The sequence below is a fragment of the Sus scrofa genome, chromosome 16, assembly GCF_054392235.1.
Source record: "Sus scrofa isolate SSC_HxYL_T2T_F1_AM1 chromosome 16, Sscrofa_HxYL_maternal_Yorkshire_Landrace_v2.0, whole genome shotgun sequence".
Lineage (NCBI taxonomy): Eukaryota > Metazoa > Chordata > Mammalia > Artiodactyla > Suidae > Sus > Sus scrofa.
In genome coordinates this window covers 54655684-54674154 of record NC_139398.1, presented here as the reverse complement: position 1 = coordinate 54674154, position 18471 = coordinate 54655684, and the positions used below count along the sequence as shown (strand labels likewise).

At 36.4% G+C, this 18471-nt stretch overlaps 1 protein-coding gene across 6 annotated transcripts in view; it reads right to left on the bottom strand.

Annotated features, from left to right (window-relative positions):
• Positions 1-18471, bottom strand: part of RNF180 (ring finger protein 180) — a 265831-nt gene that overhangs the window by 220925 nt on the left and 26435 nt on the right. For 4 of the 6 annotated variants that reach the window (XR_014831441.1, XR_014831442.1, XM_013984810.3 and 1 more), the window contains exon 2: positions 8682-8816. Coding sequence is in view for 3 of the 6 variants with exons in the window: in XM_013984810.3 (XP_013840264.1) it covers positions 8682-8816 (135 nt within the window). In the remaining 3 variants the exon portion in view is untranslated. Of the gene's footprint in view, positions 1-7753; positions 7869-8681; positions 8817-18471 lie in introns of all 6 variants that reach the window. The other 2 variants (XR_014831443.1, XM_085002406.1) reach the window with 1 other exon arrangement.

Genomic DNA, 18471 nt, shown 5'->3' with positions numbered 1-18471 from the left:
GTTGCTTCCTTTTCTGAAAATTAAAAGTGGCAAAGAAAATCAGTATAAACACGGAAGCTTCAATTATAAGTGAGACTGCCAACCACTTTAACTGTAATTATACATACTATTTTAGAAACACAGACACATGCATATATACATGCATGAATAACATCTATATTACTTCCAATATAATTTTACAGGTAAAATAAGACATAAAGTTATTAGGTTTATAGTATACAATCACTTAATTTTTAACAATCACACAAATATATGTGATGAAACAAGTTTTAATGGAATTATTTTAAGATGAAAGATTAAACTGGAAGAAACCTCATTTGAGGAAATTAAAGCCTTTGAAGCAGTGGCACAGGAGGTTATCTCCTTGAGGAAAAAATAAACTGAAAGTTACAATGATTGCATTATGAGGATTTTTAAAACTTTATTATACAGATTTTTTTATGTCTCAAGTTTGTTATCTGGGCAAAGGAGGAAGGGAAGGACATGAAAGCTATAGCCAATTTTACCTGACGCTGTCAGAAAACATTGACAAAATATTCTGCAAATGAAATAATTCGTTCAAGCAGCAGAGGGAGCTAATGCATTGTTATTTTGTTTTTTCTTTAAGGGTAGGGAATGTTTTCAGTTGATGTGTACAATGAGAACTTAATTTTAAAATTACAAATTGTATGCATTACCTTTATCATTTAATGATTGTTAAGAGTTTTAACTAAGAACAGGTTAAATGTAAAACGTTGACATAAATGATTTAATATCATATATAATATTTTCCTTTAGCCAACAAATTAAAAATGAGCCAAATATATTATTTAACTACAGCAGTTATAAACACTGCAGGGAAATAAATCGAGTATTAAAAATGTTATTTAGATTAACATTATTAATTAAATGTTTAAAATGGTATAAACGTAAAGGAATCAGACTCTATTGAATGGCCTGATATTTCTATTTGTACTAGGAGAAGGTACTTCAAGGGTGAAAACGTTTTTTACTCAAAGGTCAGAATGAATGAACAAAAAATTGAAAGCCTCACTTAAAGCTGTATCCTGTATCCATTCTTTCTACCTTTCTAATCTTACTCCTTCACAATTACCAAAATGATTTTTTAAAAATTCAGTGATCAGAAGTTCTAGTCATGGCACAGTGGAAAAGAATCCGACTAGGAACCATGAGGTTGTGGGTTCAATCCCTGGCCTCGCTCAGTGGCTTGTCATGAGCTGTGTGTAGGTCACAGACAGCTCGGATCTGATGTTGCTGTGGCTTTGGCATAGGCCAGTGGCTGTGGCTCCAATTGGACCCCTAGCCTAGGAACCTCCATATTCCCTCTGGGTTTGGCCCTAAAAAGAAAAAAAAGAAAAAAAAAAAATCAGTGATCATGTCATTCTTTTTCACTGACTTCCTAGCTCTTAGAATAAACATAACAGTCCTTAATTTGTCTTACAAGACAAAATAAATTATCTAATTAATACACATCTTTCTAGCCTCAAATCCTGCCAAACTTCCTCTCTACCTCTGCACTCCATCATAGAAATCTTATAATTCCATGAATAAATCACATTCTCTCCACTAGAGGGACCTTAATACACTGGTCCCAAAGCTTGGGATGCTCTCCCTCTTGGACTGCCTTAGGTACTCATCCACCATCTCTTTATACAAGTCCCTTCCTCAGAAAGCCTTCCCCTTACAACAACAATCCTCTGTCTATATCCTACCCTAATGGCTCCCTACATGTTTCCTCTTTTCCACTTACACAGTTAATAATTTAGTATTTATTTATGATTAAGCAGTATCCTGAAAGCTTCACAAAGACAGATCATTTCTGTTCCACTCTTCATCGAATTTCCAGGGCCTATTACAGGAAGTATCATGTCTTACTTGGTTTGAGCTTCCATAAGAACAACAGACTGTGTGGCTTAGACAACAGACATTTATCCTTACAACCCTGGAGCTAGAAGCCTAAGATCAAACTACCAGCATGTTCAGGTACTGATGAGAGCTCTCCTATTAGTTTGCAGATAGCTTCCTTCTTGCTATGTCCACACGTGGTGGAGAGAGAAAGAGATCTCTCTCCCTCTTCTTCTTATAAGGCACAGGCTTACTAGATTAGGGCCCCACTCTATGACCTCACTTAACCTTGATTACCTCCAAAGGATCTATCTCTAGATATAGTCCTTTTGGCAGTTAGGACTTTAACATGTGAATTGGGGGTATACACAATTCAGTCCATAGCTGGTAAGACAAAGTATGTAATAAATACATACTAACACAAAGAAAGGAAAACAAAAACATTTAAAAAGTAATAGCCACCTATAGCCAACTAATCCATGACAAAGGAGGAAAGAATATACAGTGGAGGAAAGACAATCTCTTCAATAAGTGGTGCTGGGAAAACTGGATAGCTACATGCAAAAAAAAAAAAAAAAAAAATGAAATGAGAACATTCTCTAATATCATACACAAAAATAAACTCAAAATGGATTACAGACCTAAAGGTAAGGCGATATACTATAAAACACCTAGAGGAAAAAATAGGAAGAATTCTCTTTGACATGAATTGCAGCAATATCTTGTTTGACCCACCTCCTGGAATAATGACAATAAAAGCAAAAATAAACCAATGGGATCTAATGAAACTCAAAAGCTTTTGCACAGCAAAGGAAACCATAAAAAAAAAAAAAGACAACCCACAGAATGGGAGAAAATCTTTGCAAACAATGCAATAGACAAGAGCTTAATCTCCAAAATATACAAACAACTTACACAACTCAACAACAACAAAAAACAAACAACCCAATCAAAAAATGGGTAGAAATCCTAAGTAGACATTTCTCTAAAGACATACAGATGATCAACAGGCACATTAAAGGATGCTCAATATCGCTAATTACTAGAGAAATGAAAATGAAAACTACAGTGAAGTACTACCCCACACTGGTCAGAATGGCCATCATTAACAAGTCTACAAATAAAAAATGTTGCAGTGGGTGTGGAGAAAAGGAAACCCACTTGAGCTGTTGGTGAGAATGTAAACTGGTACAACCACTATGGAAAACGGTATGGAGGGGCCTCATAAAACCAAATATAGAACTACTATATGGCCCAGCAATCCCACTCCTGAGCATATACCCAGGCAAAAATATAATTCAAAAAGATAATGCACCCCTATATTCACTGAAGCGCCATCCACAATAGCCAAGACATGGAAACAACCTAAATGTCCACTGACAGACGAATGGATTAAGAAGATGTGGTACATATATACAATAGAATACTGCTCAACCATAAAAAAGAACGAATTGATGCCATTTGCAACAACAGGGATGCAAGTAGAGATTCTCATACTAGGTGAAGTAAATCAGAAAGAGAAAGACAAACACTATATGATATCACCTATATGTGGAAACTAAAATGTGGCATAAATGAATCTATCCACAAAACAGAAAGAAACTCACAGACATAGAGAATGGACTTGTGGATGCCCACGGGTGGCAGAGTGGGATGGACTGGGAGTTTGAGGTGAGCAGATGTAAACTACCGTATTTAGAAAGGATAAGCAGGAGTTCCCACCATGGCGCAGTGGCAATGAATCCGACTAGGAACCATGAGATTGCGGGTTTGATCCCTGGCCTCGCTCAGTGGGTTAAGGATCCGGCGTTGCTGTGAGCTGTGGTATAAGTCACAGACACATCTCAGATCTGGCGTTGCTGTGGCTCTGGCATAGGCCAGCCGCAACAGCTCTGATTAGACCCCTAGCCTGGGAACCTCCATATGCCGTGGATGCAGCCCTAAAAAAACAAAAAGACAAAAAAAAGGAAAGAAAAGATAAGCAATGAGACCCTACTGAATAGCACAGGGAATTATATCCAATCCATTGGGATAGAACATGATGGAGGATAATATGAAAAAAGAACATATTTATGTAAATGACTGGATCACTTGCTGAACAACAGAAATTGGCACAACATTGTAAATCAACTATAATCCAATAAAAATAAATGTAATAAGCAACAAAAATATGATTGATTTCATTATAGCCCTTGAAAGGATACCACTACAATAATAAAGCCAGAGAGAAAATGAGCAAAATATCTAACCAAAAAAGGTGGAGGAGGAGGTGTACAATCCAATAATCAATTCAACAGTCTTCAGTCATATTCTGGCCACCACTGTATTGGCAACAGTATCATAATGATAAAATAACTCCCAGTTCCATGATGGAAAGTCATAACCCAATAATTACGATGCTTTATAGTATGTGTTGGACCATTCTTCAGTTAACATTTTTCTTAACTCACTGGAATCTGGTATCTGCCGCTATAACTCTCGCAACTATAAGGAACACTGACCAATGATCTCCCTTTTGCTAAAACCAATGTATGCTTTTAATCTCATTCAGAGTCTCTACATATGGCCATACAGTTTGTACGCCATTTCTGTACAAGTATGGGGGTACCTTTCACAGACTAGCATCCTCTACAAGTATGCAGTGTACAACCTGCACATTAAAGGCAGAATCTTACTTTTTATCTCTCCCCACAACATCCAATACTAGTAACCAATCCCTTTTTCTGAAAGATGTTCACCACTTGACTTCCACAGCACAACACTGTATCCTGATTTTCAATCCTATCTTCCTCAGCACTCCTTTTTTCTTTGTGGTTTTTTTTTTTTTTTTTTTCCGTTCCTTAAATGTTCCTAGGCCCTCTTCTTTCTCACTCCATTCACACTCTGCATGGTGACCTCATCTACTTTTTACTCACCACTTACATGCTGATGATTCCCTAATCCACACTTTTATTTCAAATCTCTGTTCTAAACCCCATACAACCAGCAGCCTTCAAGAAATTTCTATTTAAATGTCTTTTAGGCCACATAAACTTGACATGTTCAAAACTGTATCAAAACTGACTAAAAACTAAAATTTTGGATACCATTCCTGCCCAAAACCCCTACTCCACCAGACCTCAGAGATCACAGATGGAAATCAATTCTGCTATTTTAGGTTTTTATGTCCCCCCCCCTTTTTAGGGCTGCATTTGTGGCATATGGAAGGCTAGGGGTCAAATTGGAGAATCAGAGCTACAACTGCTGGCCCATGTCACAGGCATAGCAACGCAGGATCTGAGCTATGTCTGTGACCTACACCACAGCTCATGGTAATGCCAGATCCTTAACCCACTGGGCAAGGCCAGGGATCCAACCCGCATCCTCAAGGATACTAGTCAGGTTCGTTACAACTGTGACACAAGAATTCCTATTTGTAGGGTTTTCAATGTTTATTTTGACTTGAGTTCTGGCTCTTGGCAACATTTCACGTATTCCTGGTCTGAAAGTAGAGTAGGAGTCCCCTTTTGCCCCTGTGGACATTACAGACTGTCTCAAGAATTCCATTCTAAATTTCCAGTCACGTTGCCTTACTTACTACATGCCAGTGACTAGAACACTAAAGCTCAAATGTCCCAGATTCCCTTACAGCTCAAATTCCACATGACCTAGCTTCCAGCAAGCTGATAAACTGTTCAATATTAGGAAAGCAGAAGCGATGAATGTGTTTGTGCTCTTTCTTCTAGCAAGCTTGGTTTTGAATGTACTTGTTTAATCTGCTGCAAAAGCTAGTGATTCCGGTGCCCAGTTCCTAGTTTTGTGGGGGCTGAGAGGAAGAGTGTGTCTTCCATTTCCTGGCATTGGATAGAGCTAAAGAAACATGTTCTGGAGCCAACATCTATGGATGCTAGTTTCTCCGTTTCCTGATCCTCTATCTTCTTCTGAAGACCATTTCATATAGACATGGGGTGTGAAAGATAGGAGACAAAGTCCAGGGTTTGCTCAGGGCTGAAAGACTTTTATTTTTTTTAACTTTTTTATTTTATTTTTTTAAAAGTGTTCCATGGTTTGTTTTCCTGACATATCTCAGTCTTTGAAAAATAATCATGTTAAACAATTTTTTCTCAAAACATTTAAATTTAAGCAGCCTACATTCCCACCAACAGTGCAGGAGGGTTCCCTTTTCTCCACACCTCCTCCAGCATGTGTTATTTGTGGACTTACTAATGATGGGCATTCTGACTGGTGTGAGGTGGTATCTCGTGGTAGTTTAGATTAGCATGTCTCTAATAATCAAGGATGTTGAGCCTTTTTTCATGTGCTTGTTGGCCATCTGTATATCTTCCTTGGAGAAATGTCTATTCAGATCTATTGCCCAATTTTCCATTGGGTGGTTGGCTTTTTTTTGCTGTAGAGTTGTATTAGTTGCTTGCATATTCTAGAGATTAAGCCCTTGTCAGTTGCATCATTTGAAATTATTTTCTCCCATTCTGTAAATTGTCTTTTTGTTTTCATTTTTTTATATCTTAATTAATTAATTAATTAATTTTTATAATTTTTTTATTTTCCCACTGTACAGCAAGGGGGTCAGGTTATCCTTACATGTATACATTACAATTACATTTTTTCCCCCAACCTTTCCTCTGTTGCAACATGAGTATCTAGACAAAGTTCTCAATGCTATTCAGCAGGATCTCCTTGTAAATCTATTCTAAGTTGTGTCTGATAAGCCCAAGCTGCTGATCCCACCCACTCCCTCCCCCTCCCATCAGGTAGCCACAAGTCTCTTCTCCAAGTCCATGATCTTCTTTTCTGAGGAGATGTTCATTTGTGCTGGATATTAGATTCCAGTTATAAGTGATATCATATGGTATTTGTCTTTGTCTTTCTGGCTCATGTCACTCAGTAAATGCAAATCAAAACTACCATGAGATACCACCTCACACCAGTCAGAATGGCCCTCACTAATAAGTCCACAAATAGCAAGTGCTGCAGGGATTATAGAGAAAAGGGAACCCTCCTGCACTGTTGGTGGGAATGTAAACTGGTACAGCCACTATGGAGAACAGTTTGGAGATACCTTAGAAATCTATACATAGAACTTCCATATGACCCCGCAATCCCACTCTTGGGCATCTATCCAGACAAAGCTCTACTTAAAAGAGACACATGCACCCACATGTTCATTGCAGCACTATTCACAATAGCCAGGACATGGAAACAACCCAAATGTCCATCGACAGATGATTGGATTCGGAAGATGTGGTATATATACACAATGGAATACTACTCAGCCATAAAAAAGAATGACATAATGCCATTTGCAGCAACATGGATGGAACTAGAGAATCTCATACTGAGTGAAATGAAAGACTCTTTTAAAGGGTATCTCCTGTATAAAGACGGGTTACAATATCTGTATAAAGGTGAATGAGAAACAAACCTGTTGCTCAGAAGGACAAAGAAAGAAACTCGTCTATTTCAACTCTTGTATGCAGTAGAAGGAAAGGAAAAAATTTTCCCTCAGGGTACTGAAGAATTTCTTAAAAAGTACAAAATAATTGATAAATTATGGTACATTCAAAAATGGCATACATACTGTTTAGGAAAAAAAGGAGCAAACTACATATAAACAAAAAAATGAGCCTCTAAAACATTATGCTGAGAAAAATAAGTCAGGTACAAAAGAGCATATGATTCCATCTGAATGAAGGTCAAGAACAGGCAAAATTAGTCTATGGTGACAAATATCAATATAGTGTCTGTCCTGTTAGAGGGAGAGTATTGTCTGGAAAAGGGCAAGACAAATTTCTGGGGTGATGAAAAAAAGTATATCTTGATTTGTTGTGTAGCAGGGCTAAAAAAATTTGTCAAGTAGTATGCTTTTTATTTTTTACTCTATGTAAATTACAGCTAATAAAATACTTACCATATTTTTTTCCCAATGAAAATGTTGTCTTCAGTGTAAAAAAGTATCTGATATATAGTAAGTATGCAACCAAAGTAATTCACTAGTGTCAGTTCAAGGTGGCTAATCTGTTAGACTGGATAGGAAAGAATCATGATCAAATGTGTCTGAGGCAAAAAATAAAACAAACAGCCTCTCAAAGAAGAGGAAGCAAACAAGAACAAGTAATTATACCCATTCTTTCTGCAGAACTAAGAATTCCCTGCAAAGTCCATGGATTACTACCTGGTTTGGACCTCTCTGATACTGCCTCTTGAATACTGTTCTTAGGGAAGTTGAAGGGTTTTTTTTGTTGTTCTTGTTTTTTTTTTAAAAAAAATAGTTATTTTTATTTTATTTTATCAGGACAACAATTAAATGCTTTTAAATATTACTCAGGTTTTCTTATTTAAAATTATACATCTCCTCCCAGGCCCATATTGAATACTACATATATGTGTGTGTGTGTGTATATATGTATAGTATATATGTACAGTACATGGTGTATGTGTGTGTATATACATATTCGGGTTAACATATATATAACACACATTTTTACATAATTTAAAATAGGTTTTCTATTTTTAGTAGGCTCTCAAATTTAAATGTGTGATAATGACTAAGGTTCACTCATGTGGAGGTTAAAAAAATGGACTATATCTTCAACTTACACCGGTGACACTACACTTAAAACTTCAAGGTCATGTTAACGTTAGCAGCCAAAGGTAAAATTAATTGCATCTGTGGTAGGGGCGATGCATTCTGAATACCACTTTGAAATGTTTTCAGTGGACCAGGTAAAATAAGGTAAAAGCTAAGTCAGGTGTTAGGGGATAAGTGTGAATGTGCAGGTGTGCCCCCAGCATTCCTATAAAAGGAAATTGAAAATTATAGAGTTAGCACTACTCACCTTAATCACTTGATCCTCAAGATATTCCATGAAACAATCAGAACTTGCTATACATTTTCTACATTTCCAACAACGAAGAATACTTATTTCTTCTTGATTATGATTTTTAGTTATCAATTCTTTACTTCTCTTCATCTGTGGAAAATTAACACATTTTTAGAATATTAAACTGTGCAGGTTAAACTTGATTTTCTAAACCCTTTAAACAGCATTAGCTACATGTAGACCAGGAGGAAGAAAATTATGATTTCCTCAAGTACCTAAGAGTCTTAGGCTAGGAGCACTCTATACACTATATTCAGGATTAATTACAATAATGATGCATTACATTAATGACAACCAGCTTATTTTACTTTTGTGTAACATTTTATATCTATTTCTTTCCATCTGTTCTCACTAAAAGTGGTAAAACACAACTACTAAAGAGTTAATTAAGTTATTGCAGTAACTGTAAAAGTCACAACAAAGAACTATAAATATTCTTGTAAATAGGATGTTTTGAATAGCCACAGCATTAAAATTTAAATATAATAGGATTTACTGAGTTGTAGTTAATTCTGTGAAAGTTGGAAGTAATTATTTCAAATTGATGACAAATATCTTTTATCCTAAATACAATAATTTCTCTTGTATATTGTACTCAGTAGAATAGTTAACTATAGTACATCTTGCAGTACTTGTAGTCAAACAAAAAGAGATAATAACTCTACTAATTTTTTAGCCTATTTTTATACTTCAGATATTATGTCAATACTGTGATTTAGACCAACATAGGAAAACCTTTTCATACTAATAAGGATTCCAAAATAGGTGCAGTGTATTTAATAACTTGCCTGGTAAATACTCATAATGAAAGCAAATGTTAATTTATAAGCTATTCACAAGGGCCTGCCTAGCTCCCTGGTCACATTTCTTCAATTGTTAGTTCTTTTATTTTTCATTTATTCAACAGACATTTACTGAGAGCTAACCATATGCCACACAACAAGTCAAACTCTGGGGGATGAGTAAAACTTAATTTTCTGTCACAGAGGTGCTAACTATGCTATAGATCAATAGTTTTCTACCCTAGCTCATTAGAATCACTTGGGGAGTTTTAAAAAATCATAATACCTAGGAGTTCCCGTCGTGGCTCAGGGGTTAACAAATCCGACTAGGAACCACGACGTTGGAGGTTCAATCCCTGGCATTGCTCAGTGGGTTAAAGATCCGGCATTGCAGTGAGCTGTGGTGTAGGTTGCAGACATGGCTCAGATCCCAGTTGCTGTGGCTCTGGCATAGGCTTGGCAGCTACAGCTCTGATTAGACCCCTAGCCTGGGAACCTCCATATGCCACAGGTGCAGCCCTAGAAAAGGCAAAAGGACAAAAATGTTGTGGGAGAGGGTTAGAAATGGGTAATTCTTATTAAAAGAAATTCCCCAGGTGATTCCATAGTGTGGTCAGGGTGAGGTCAGGCTGTGTTAACACACAATTAACTAAAATGTAACAGCTGAAAAGACTATAAGCAAGGAAACATAGATGGATCTTAGCCAAATTTAAAGGAAGCATTTAAGGCACTCTGCCTGGAAGGGCACAGCATGCCCCTCTTGCAAGCCATTCTAACTCCATTCTAACCTTCAGGTGCTAGGCAGCAGTTCTAGCTCCACTAATATCTTCAGAACCCATCTTAGCCCAGCTGATGACTATTTAAACTTGAAAGATCATCAATAATATCTTAACTTGCAAATGTCCTGAGCTCCACCCCTGCTTTCTTCATTGTTGAGACCCTATCCTTTACTTAGCTTCATTAGCACTCCTTTCACCTCTCAAGAATCTCCTCAGCATCTTCTATCCTCATCTCCCTTTTAACTACCAATGGTTCTCAAGCAGGAATGGGTATTGCAAGGAGGGATAATATCAAAAACAATCATGAGAAATTCCATATCTGCATATGTTCTTTCCCTGAGATTTATACACATCTCCCCAATTCTTCCCTCCCTCAAGGTTGTTCCACGCCCTCTTAGACTGAAAGCACGTAGTTAGAAAAAGCTCTACTGATGACTCAAGTTTTCACTGAAAATCTCTGAGAATTACACTCTGTGTGACAACTCTTTGATGGCAATGATTTTTAAATTTATACATCTAAAAACCCACAGAATGGGATAAACTATTTGTAAATGAAGCAAATGACAAGGGGTTAATCTCCAAAACAAATAACACCCCTGAAGCTCAATACAAAAAAAACCCACAACCCCATCAAAAAAAGGGCAGAAGATCTAAACAGACAATTCACTGAAGACATACATACAGCCGAAAAACACATGAAAAGATTTTCAACATCACTAATTATTAGAGAAATGCAAATAAAAACTACTATGAGGTACCACCTTACACCAGCCAGAATGGCCATCATCAAAAAGTCTACAAACAACAAATGCTGTAGAGTGTGTGGAGAAAAAGGAACCCCTTTACACTGTTGGTGGGAATATAAACTGGTGCAACCACTATGGAAAACAGTATAAAGAGTCCTCAATAAACTAAAAATAGGATTACCACATGATTCAGCAATCCCACTCTATTAGGCATCTATCCAGAGAAAACAATGACTCAAAAAGATACATGTACTCCAATGTTCTTTGCAGTGCTGTAGACAATGCCAAAAATGGAAGCAATCTAAATGTCTATTGACAGAGAAGTGGATAAAGAATATATGGTATATATACACAATGGAATATTAGCCATACAAAGGAATAAAATAATGGCATTTGCAGCAACATGGACGGACCTATAAAATACCATGCTAACTGAAGTTAGACAGTAAGACACAATCATATGCTATCACTTATACGTGGAATCTAAAAAAGGATACAATGAATTTATTTACAGAATAGAAATTGACACATACTTTCAAAAATGTGTGGTTACCAAAGGACACAGGTTGGAGTGGAGGAAGGGATGGGCTGGGGGTTTGGGATAGAAATGTTGTAAAATTAGCTTGTGATGATGGCTGTATAACAATAAAATTCATTGAGGGAGTTCCCTCTGTGGCTCAGTGGTTAGTGAACCCAACTAGTATCCATGAGGTCGCAGGTTCGATATGTGGCCTTGTTCAGTGGGTTAAGGATCTGGCGTTGGCATGAGCTATGGTGTAGGTCACAGACATGGCTCTTATCTGGCATTGCTGTGGCTGTGGTATAGGCCAGTGGCTACAGCTCCGATTCAACCCCTAGTCTAGGAACCTCCATATGCTGCAGGTGCGGCCCTAAAAAGACAAAAATAAAATAAAATAAAATAAAATAAAATAAAATAAAATAAATAAAATAAAATAAAATAAAATAAAATAAAATTCACTGAATTTTAAAAAGACAAAATAAAATCATACATCTAGTTTAATCTTATTCCAAAACTCTAGACTAATATTTTCATCTTCTGAATGTCAGATGTTATCTCTGCATCAGTCTTTTTTTAGGGCCTTTGTACTGGCTGTTCACTCTATCTACCCTGTATATTAGCCACTTGTTAAGTGAATTATCCAGCACTCAAAATGTGCCTAATTTGAACTGAGATGCACAGTGGGTGTAAAATATGCACTGAGTTTTGAATATTCTGTAAGACAGAATGAATGTCAAACATCTTAATAGTGTTTATATTTATTTCACATTGAAATTAAAATTTTAATATATTGAGTTAAAAATAAATTTATTGTAAAAATTAATTCCACGTATTTCTTTTTACTTTTTGAATGTACCACTAGAATTTTTTTTAACTGCACATCTGATGTATTACATTCCTATTGGAAGCACTTGTCTAGATCTCCTCACCCCAGGTCTTTGCCTAATTCACTCCCTTCTCATCATTTAGATTTCAGCTCAAACTCATGTCCTCATAGGTATGGTATAAAAAGCATTTGGGGAGTTTATTTAAATGTAGGACACAGGGCCACAGTCCCAGGGATTCTAATTCCATGTTTCTAGGGTAGGACTCTGCATATTTAACAGGCAGGCTAGGTGATTCCGTTACAGGTGATCTGAAGATCACACTTTGAGAGAGAGAATACAGTGTAAGCTCCATTTGCCACAAAATGGATAGACCTCAATAATATTAAACTTAGTGGAAAAAGACAGAGAACGACAAATAAATACTCTATGCTATCACTTATATGTGATATCTAATAAATAAAACAAATTTGTACAACAAAACAGAAACAGACTCATAGATATATAGATCAAACTAGTGGGTACCCGTGAGGAGAGGGAAGAAGAGAAGGGCAAGATACGAGCAGGACATTAAGACACAGAATCTTCTATGTATAAAACAGATAAGCAACAAGGATATATTGTACAGCATAGAGAAATACAGCCATTATTTGGTACTAACTTTAAATAGAGTATATAATCTGTAAAAAATACTGAGTCACTATGTTGTACACCCAAAGCTAATATAATATTGTTTAATAAACTATACTTCAATTAAAAAAAATACAGTCTAAGCTTAAGATGTCAAAAAACAAAAAGGTCCCTTTAGGTAGCACAAGGGATCCTTGTGATGGAACTGTTCTGTATCTGATTGTGGTATTGTTCACTCAACTCTACACATGTGATAAAATTCCATACAAGTAAATACACACACACGAGGGCATGTAACTGGAAAAATCTGCATAAAGTAGATAGTTTGAAGGGTATATAGGACATCTCTGTGAATCTAAAATTCAAAATTCACAGCTGAATCTATGACTATTTCAAACTAAAAAGTCAAAAAGTTTGACTACATATATTAAATACAAAACTTTAAAAAGTCATAATTTTTTTACCAATTAACTGTCCTGACATACCTGCATAATCCCCTCTATCTTTTACCCCTACTTTTGGCTGCATAATTTTTAACTGTCGCTTGATATGACAACAATTTTACAGTATTTTTTACTAAAAGAGTTAAAAGATCATTTAGTCTTTCTTCTGTAAAAAACAAAAAGGCTCTTTACCCCTTTAAAACTTGACTCCAAACTAGCTCTCAATTCTTGGCATCCTCTCCATGAATACTTCACACCAGTACTATGCAGATCTTTGTGGAGGTCCCTAAAGACAACTTTTTTTTCTGCTTTTCCACTTTCAAGTTTGCTATTCTCTCTCACTGTAATGTGATTTCCTTTTCCTCCAACTTTAAAAAATACTTTTAATCCTTTAGGGCTGAGCTCAAATTTTTCTTTTACAGATGTTTCCCATAAAACTACAATTTCTCCCTCTTCTGTGCTCCCATGGAACTTTGCACGTACTTCCCAAGTAGCACAAGTCGGGTTGTATGACACTTATATGTGGATGTGTATCATTGATTTAATGATAGGATCCTAAAAAGCACCATACTCTATTCAAACCTGTATTTTTATAACCAAATATCATATCTGGCACTAAAAATAAAATCAACAAGTGTTCACTGAAATTGACAAGATGTGACAGAGTGCTCAGCATACAAAAATTCCTTTTCAAATACCAAGTATCATGAAAGTCTGCTCAACTAGTGAGGCAAACCAACTAGAATCCTTTAGCAAGGGATATGAGCAACCCAAGTGAAGAGATAAAACTGTGTTCCTACACATTTGAACTTGAAAGAAGAATAGCAGTTACCCAACAGTGGTATAATGATAGGACAGCTTGAGGTGGTTTCTCCCAAAGAATTTATGCTGAAAGAAGAGGTCAAAAATAGTAATGAAGCTATTAACAAAATTGTAGTCTTTGAACTGATTTGAATACAGCCTAGTTCTTGGCTCCTAACAACTGGAGTTAGTCAAATCCATCCCTAACTTCAGCTCACTATACACTAGTATGGATTCTAGAAAAGAGGGAGCTGTATAAGTAAACAACTAAAAATTCTGTTTTTTTGTTGGTGCATCAACAATTCTGAGCAGCACACACCACATGGCTTTAACACCTAAGGAACTCAAGGTAGCAACTAGAGAACTATTGATGCAAACAGAGAGAAACAGAGACAAAGCGATCATGAGAAAGAGTAAATGAAATTTCTACTGAACACATATGGATGTCTCACAATGGTCAGAAATACTTAGAAGGACTCCACAGAGATTGCTGGGTTCTGAGTCAACAGATGCAAATTACAAACTATAAAATCCTGATATTACCGTTCATATGACTACAGTTCACATGACTATAAGGTCTAAGAAATTCAGGTATAATAGTCTTTTGCTTTTCCTCCAAATACTGTTCCTTATCTCTTACTCCGTTCTCATCAGGTCAGATCCATGCAATTTTCTAAAATGGTGTTCTCTCCTTAAGTCCTAATCCTTCCCACCTATGTCAGTCTTTGTGATGGTAACCTTCTTGTCTCTTGCCTAACCTTGTTTTTTTAGACCAAGCTAGCTGTTATACTGCTTGCTCATGGATTTCCTCTTGCTATACTTCACTATCTAGCCTGATATTCCTGTCATTTTCCCAGTATTTCCTCAATCCACTGGGCATTTAGAAAATTTTTGGCTAAGATGCACATCTCCCAAATACTGACATATTTCATTACAGAATGACAAAAAAATCACATTTGTTAACATTGTCACCAACCTCAGCAAAAAAATTATTTAATTATTGGGCAATAGTAGCCAGGCTCATAGCAGTGGTACAAGTTTGTCAAAGTGCTAAGTGTTCTTTAAAACTAAAACTTTATCACGTGAAACAAATACTGCCAAATATTCATGTCTAAATACCACAGTTTGTCAATCATTCCTGTAAAAATGGTGTGCTAAGGTGGACAGTTCAGATCGCAACTAAAACAACTGAACAAGGGCTTTTCTTCTAGACAACCTACTGTCAGCCTTCAGTGTACTACAGAAGTGCTTTATGCATTCTTCCCATTCTTTTTCACACTGAATATTAAAATACAGGTATTAAAGAGCAAAGATTTAATAAAATCAATAATATGTACTGCTTCAGTAAACAGGTCTTTGTTTTTGTTTGTTTACTGCATGTGTATGGCACTAAAGAATAAAATGACTACTAGTACCAATTGTCACCACTGCTTTGATTCATTTTGGTAAGGGACCAAAAGTTTTACTCACTATTCCTTTTCCAGATTAATGAAAATGTTAACAGAGTAAAAAAGGCAAATGACATCTTAGGATACCAAGAACATACTGTAACTTGACCCTCTGAAAGATCTTAGAGACATCAGGAGGTGTAGACCACATTTTGAGAACTGCTACTTCAAGCAAAGCATCTGTCTCAAAAATGCTGCCTATAAATTCTTACCTTCCATCAATATCCTTTAAATTTAAGAAGGATAGAGAAGTCTCTATGGAGAAACAAATTTATAAGGGATAGATTGGGAATTGGGGGTTAATAGATGCAAACTACTGCCTTTGGAATGGATAAGTAATGAGATTCTCCTGTATAGCACTGGGAACTATGTCTGGTCACTTACGATAGAGTACGATAATGTAAGAAAAAAGAATGTATACATGTATGTATAACTGAGTCACCTTGCTGTACAGCAGAAAATTGACAGAACACTGTAAACCAGCTATAATGGAAAAAATAAAAATCATTACCAAAAAACCAAACAAATATGGGAGGCTGAACTGAGAAAACATTTGTAAGGTTGATGTCCAGAGAGTGTTTTGCCTATATTCTCTTCCAGGAGTTTGATGGTGTCTGGTCTTATATTGAGGTCTTTCAGTCATTTTGAGTTTATCTTTGTGCATGGTGTGAGGGCCTGTTCTAGCTTCACTGATTTGCATGTAGCTGTCCAGGTTTCCCAGCAATTCTTGCTGAATATACTGTCTTTTTCCCATTTTATGTTCTGGCCTCCTTTGTCAAAGATTAATTGACCATAGGTGTTTGGGTTTATTTCTCAGTTTTCTATTCTGTTCCATTGGTATGTATGTCTGTTTTGACACCAGTACCACACTGTCTTGATGACTTTGGCTTTGTAATATTGCCTGAAGTCTGAGAGAGTTATGCCTCCTGCTTGGTTTTTGTTCCTCAGAATTGCTTTGGCAATTCTGGGTCTTTTGTGGTTCCACATAAATTTTTGGGTTGTTTGTTCTAGTTCTGTGAACAATGTCATGGCTAATTTGATAGGGATTGCACTGAATCTGTAGATTGCTTTGGGTAGTATGGCCATTTTTACAATATTAATTTTCCAACCCAGGAGCATGGAATATCATTCCATTTCTTTACATCTTCTTTAGTTTCCTTGATTAATGTTTTAGAGTTCTCAGCATATAGGTCTTTCACCTCTTTGGTCAGGTGTATGCCCAGGTATTTGATTTTTGGGGATGCGATTTTAAAAGGTATTGTATTTTTGTATTCTTTTTCTAAAATTTCATTGGTAGTATCCAGAAATGCGACTGAGTTCTGAATTGTAATCTTATATCCTGCTACTTTGCTGAATTTGTTGATCACTTCAAGTAGTTTTGAGGTTGAGTCCTTAGGGTTTTCTATATATAGTATCATGCCATCTGCATACAGTGACAGTTTTACCTCTTCTCCTCCTATTTGGATGCCTTTTATTTTTTTTGTTTGTCTGACTGCTGTGGCTAGGACTTCCAATACAGTGGTGAGAGTGGCATCCCTGTCTTGTTCCAGATTTTAGTGGGCAGACTTTCAGCTTTTCTCCATTGAGTATTGTATTTGCTGTGGGTTTGTCATAAAAGGCTTTGAATGAAACTGACAAGCTTTTGCACAGCAGAGGAAAACAAAAAGAAACTTAAAGAATGGGAGAAAATAATTTCAAATGATGCAACTGACAAGGGCTTAATCTCTAAAATATACAACTTATATAACTCAACAGCAAAAAAGCCAACAACCCAATTGAAAAATGGGCAAAGGACCTGAATAGACATTTCTCCAAAGAAGATACACAGATGGCCAACAAGCACATGAAGAAATGGTCAAGATCCCTGATTATTAGAGAGACACAAATCAAAACTACCATGAGATACCACCTCACACCAGTCAGAATGGCCATCATTCATACGTCCACAAATAACAAGTGCTGCAGGGGGTGTGGAGAAAAGAGAACCCTCCTGCACTGTTGGTGGGAATGTAAACTGGTACAACCACTATGGAAAACAGTATGGAGGTACCATATAAAACTATACATAGAACTACCATATGACATAGCAACCCAACTCTTGGGCATATATCCAGACAAGACTCTACTTAAAAAAGACACATGCACCTGCATTTTCATTGCAGCTCTATTCACAATAGCCAAGACATGGAAATAACCCAAATGTCCATCAACAGATGACTGGCTTAGGAAGATGTGGTATATATACACAATGGACTACTAATCCGCCATAAAAAAGAAATAAATAATGCTATTTGCAGCAACATGAATGGAACTAGAGACTCTCATACTCAGTGAAGTCAGAAAGAGAAAGACAAATACCATATGATATCACTTACATCTAGTATCTAATATACAGCACAAAGGGACCTTTCAACAGAAAAGAAAATCATGGACTTGGAAAATAGACTTGTGGTTGCCTGGGGGGAGGGGGAGGGAGTGGGATGGATTGAGAGCTTGGGGTTAATGGATGCAAACTATTGCTTTTGGAATGGATTAGCAATGAGATCTTTCTGTGAAGCACTGAGAACTATGTCTAGTTACTTATGATAGAGCATTATAATGGGAGAAAAAAGAATGTATACATCTATGTGTAACTGGGTCACCATGCTGTACAGTAGAAAAAAAAATCATATTGGGGAACTAACAATAAAAATATGATGGTGGAAAAAAAATTTGGTTGATATTTTCTATAAGGCCAACTACTGGAAATCTAACCTTCATAAAGAAGTTTCA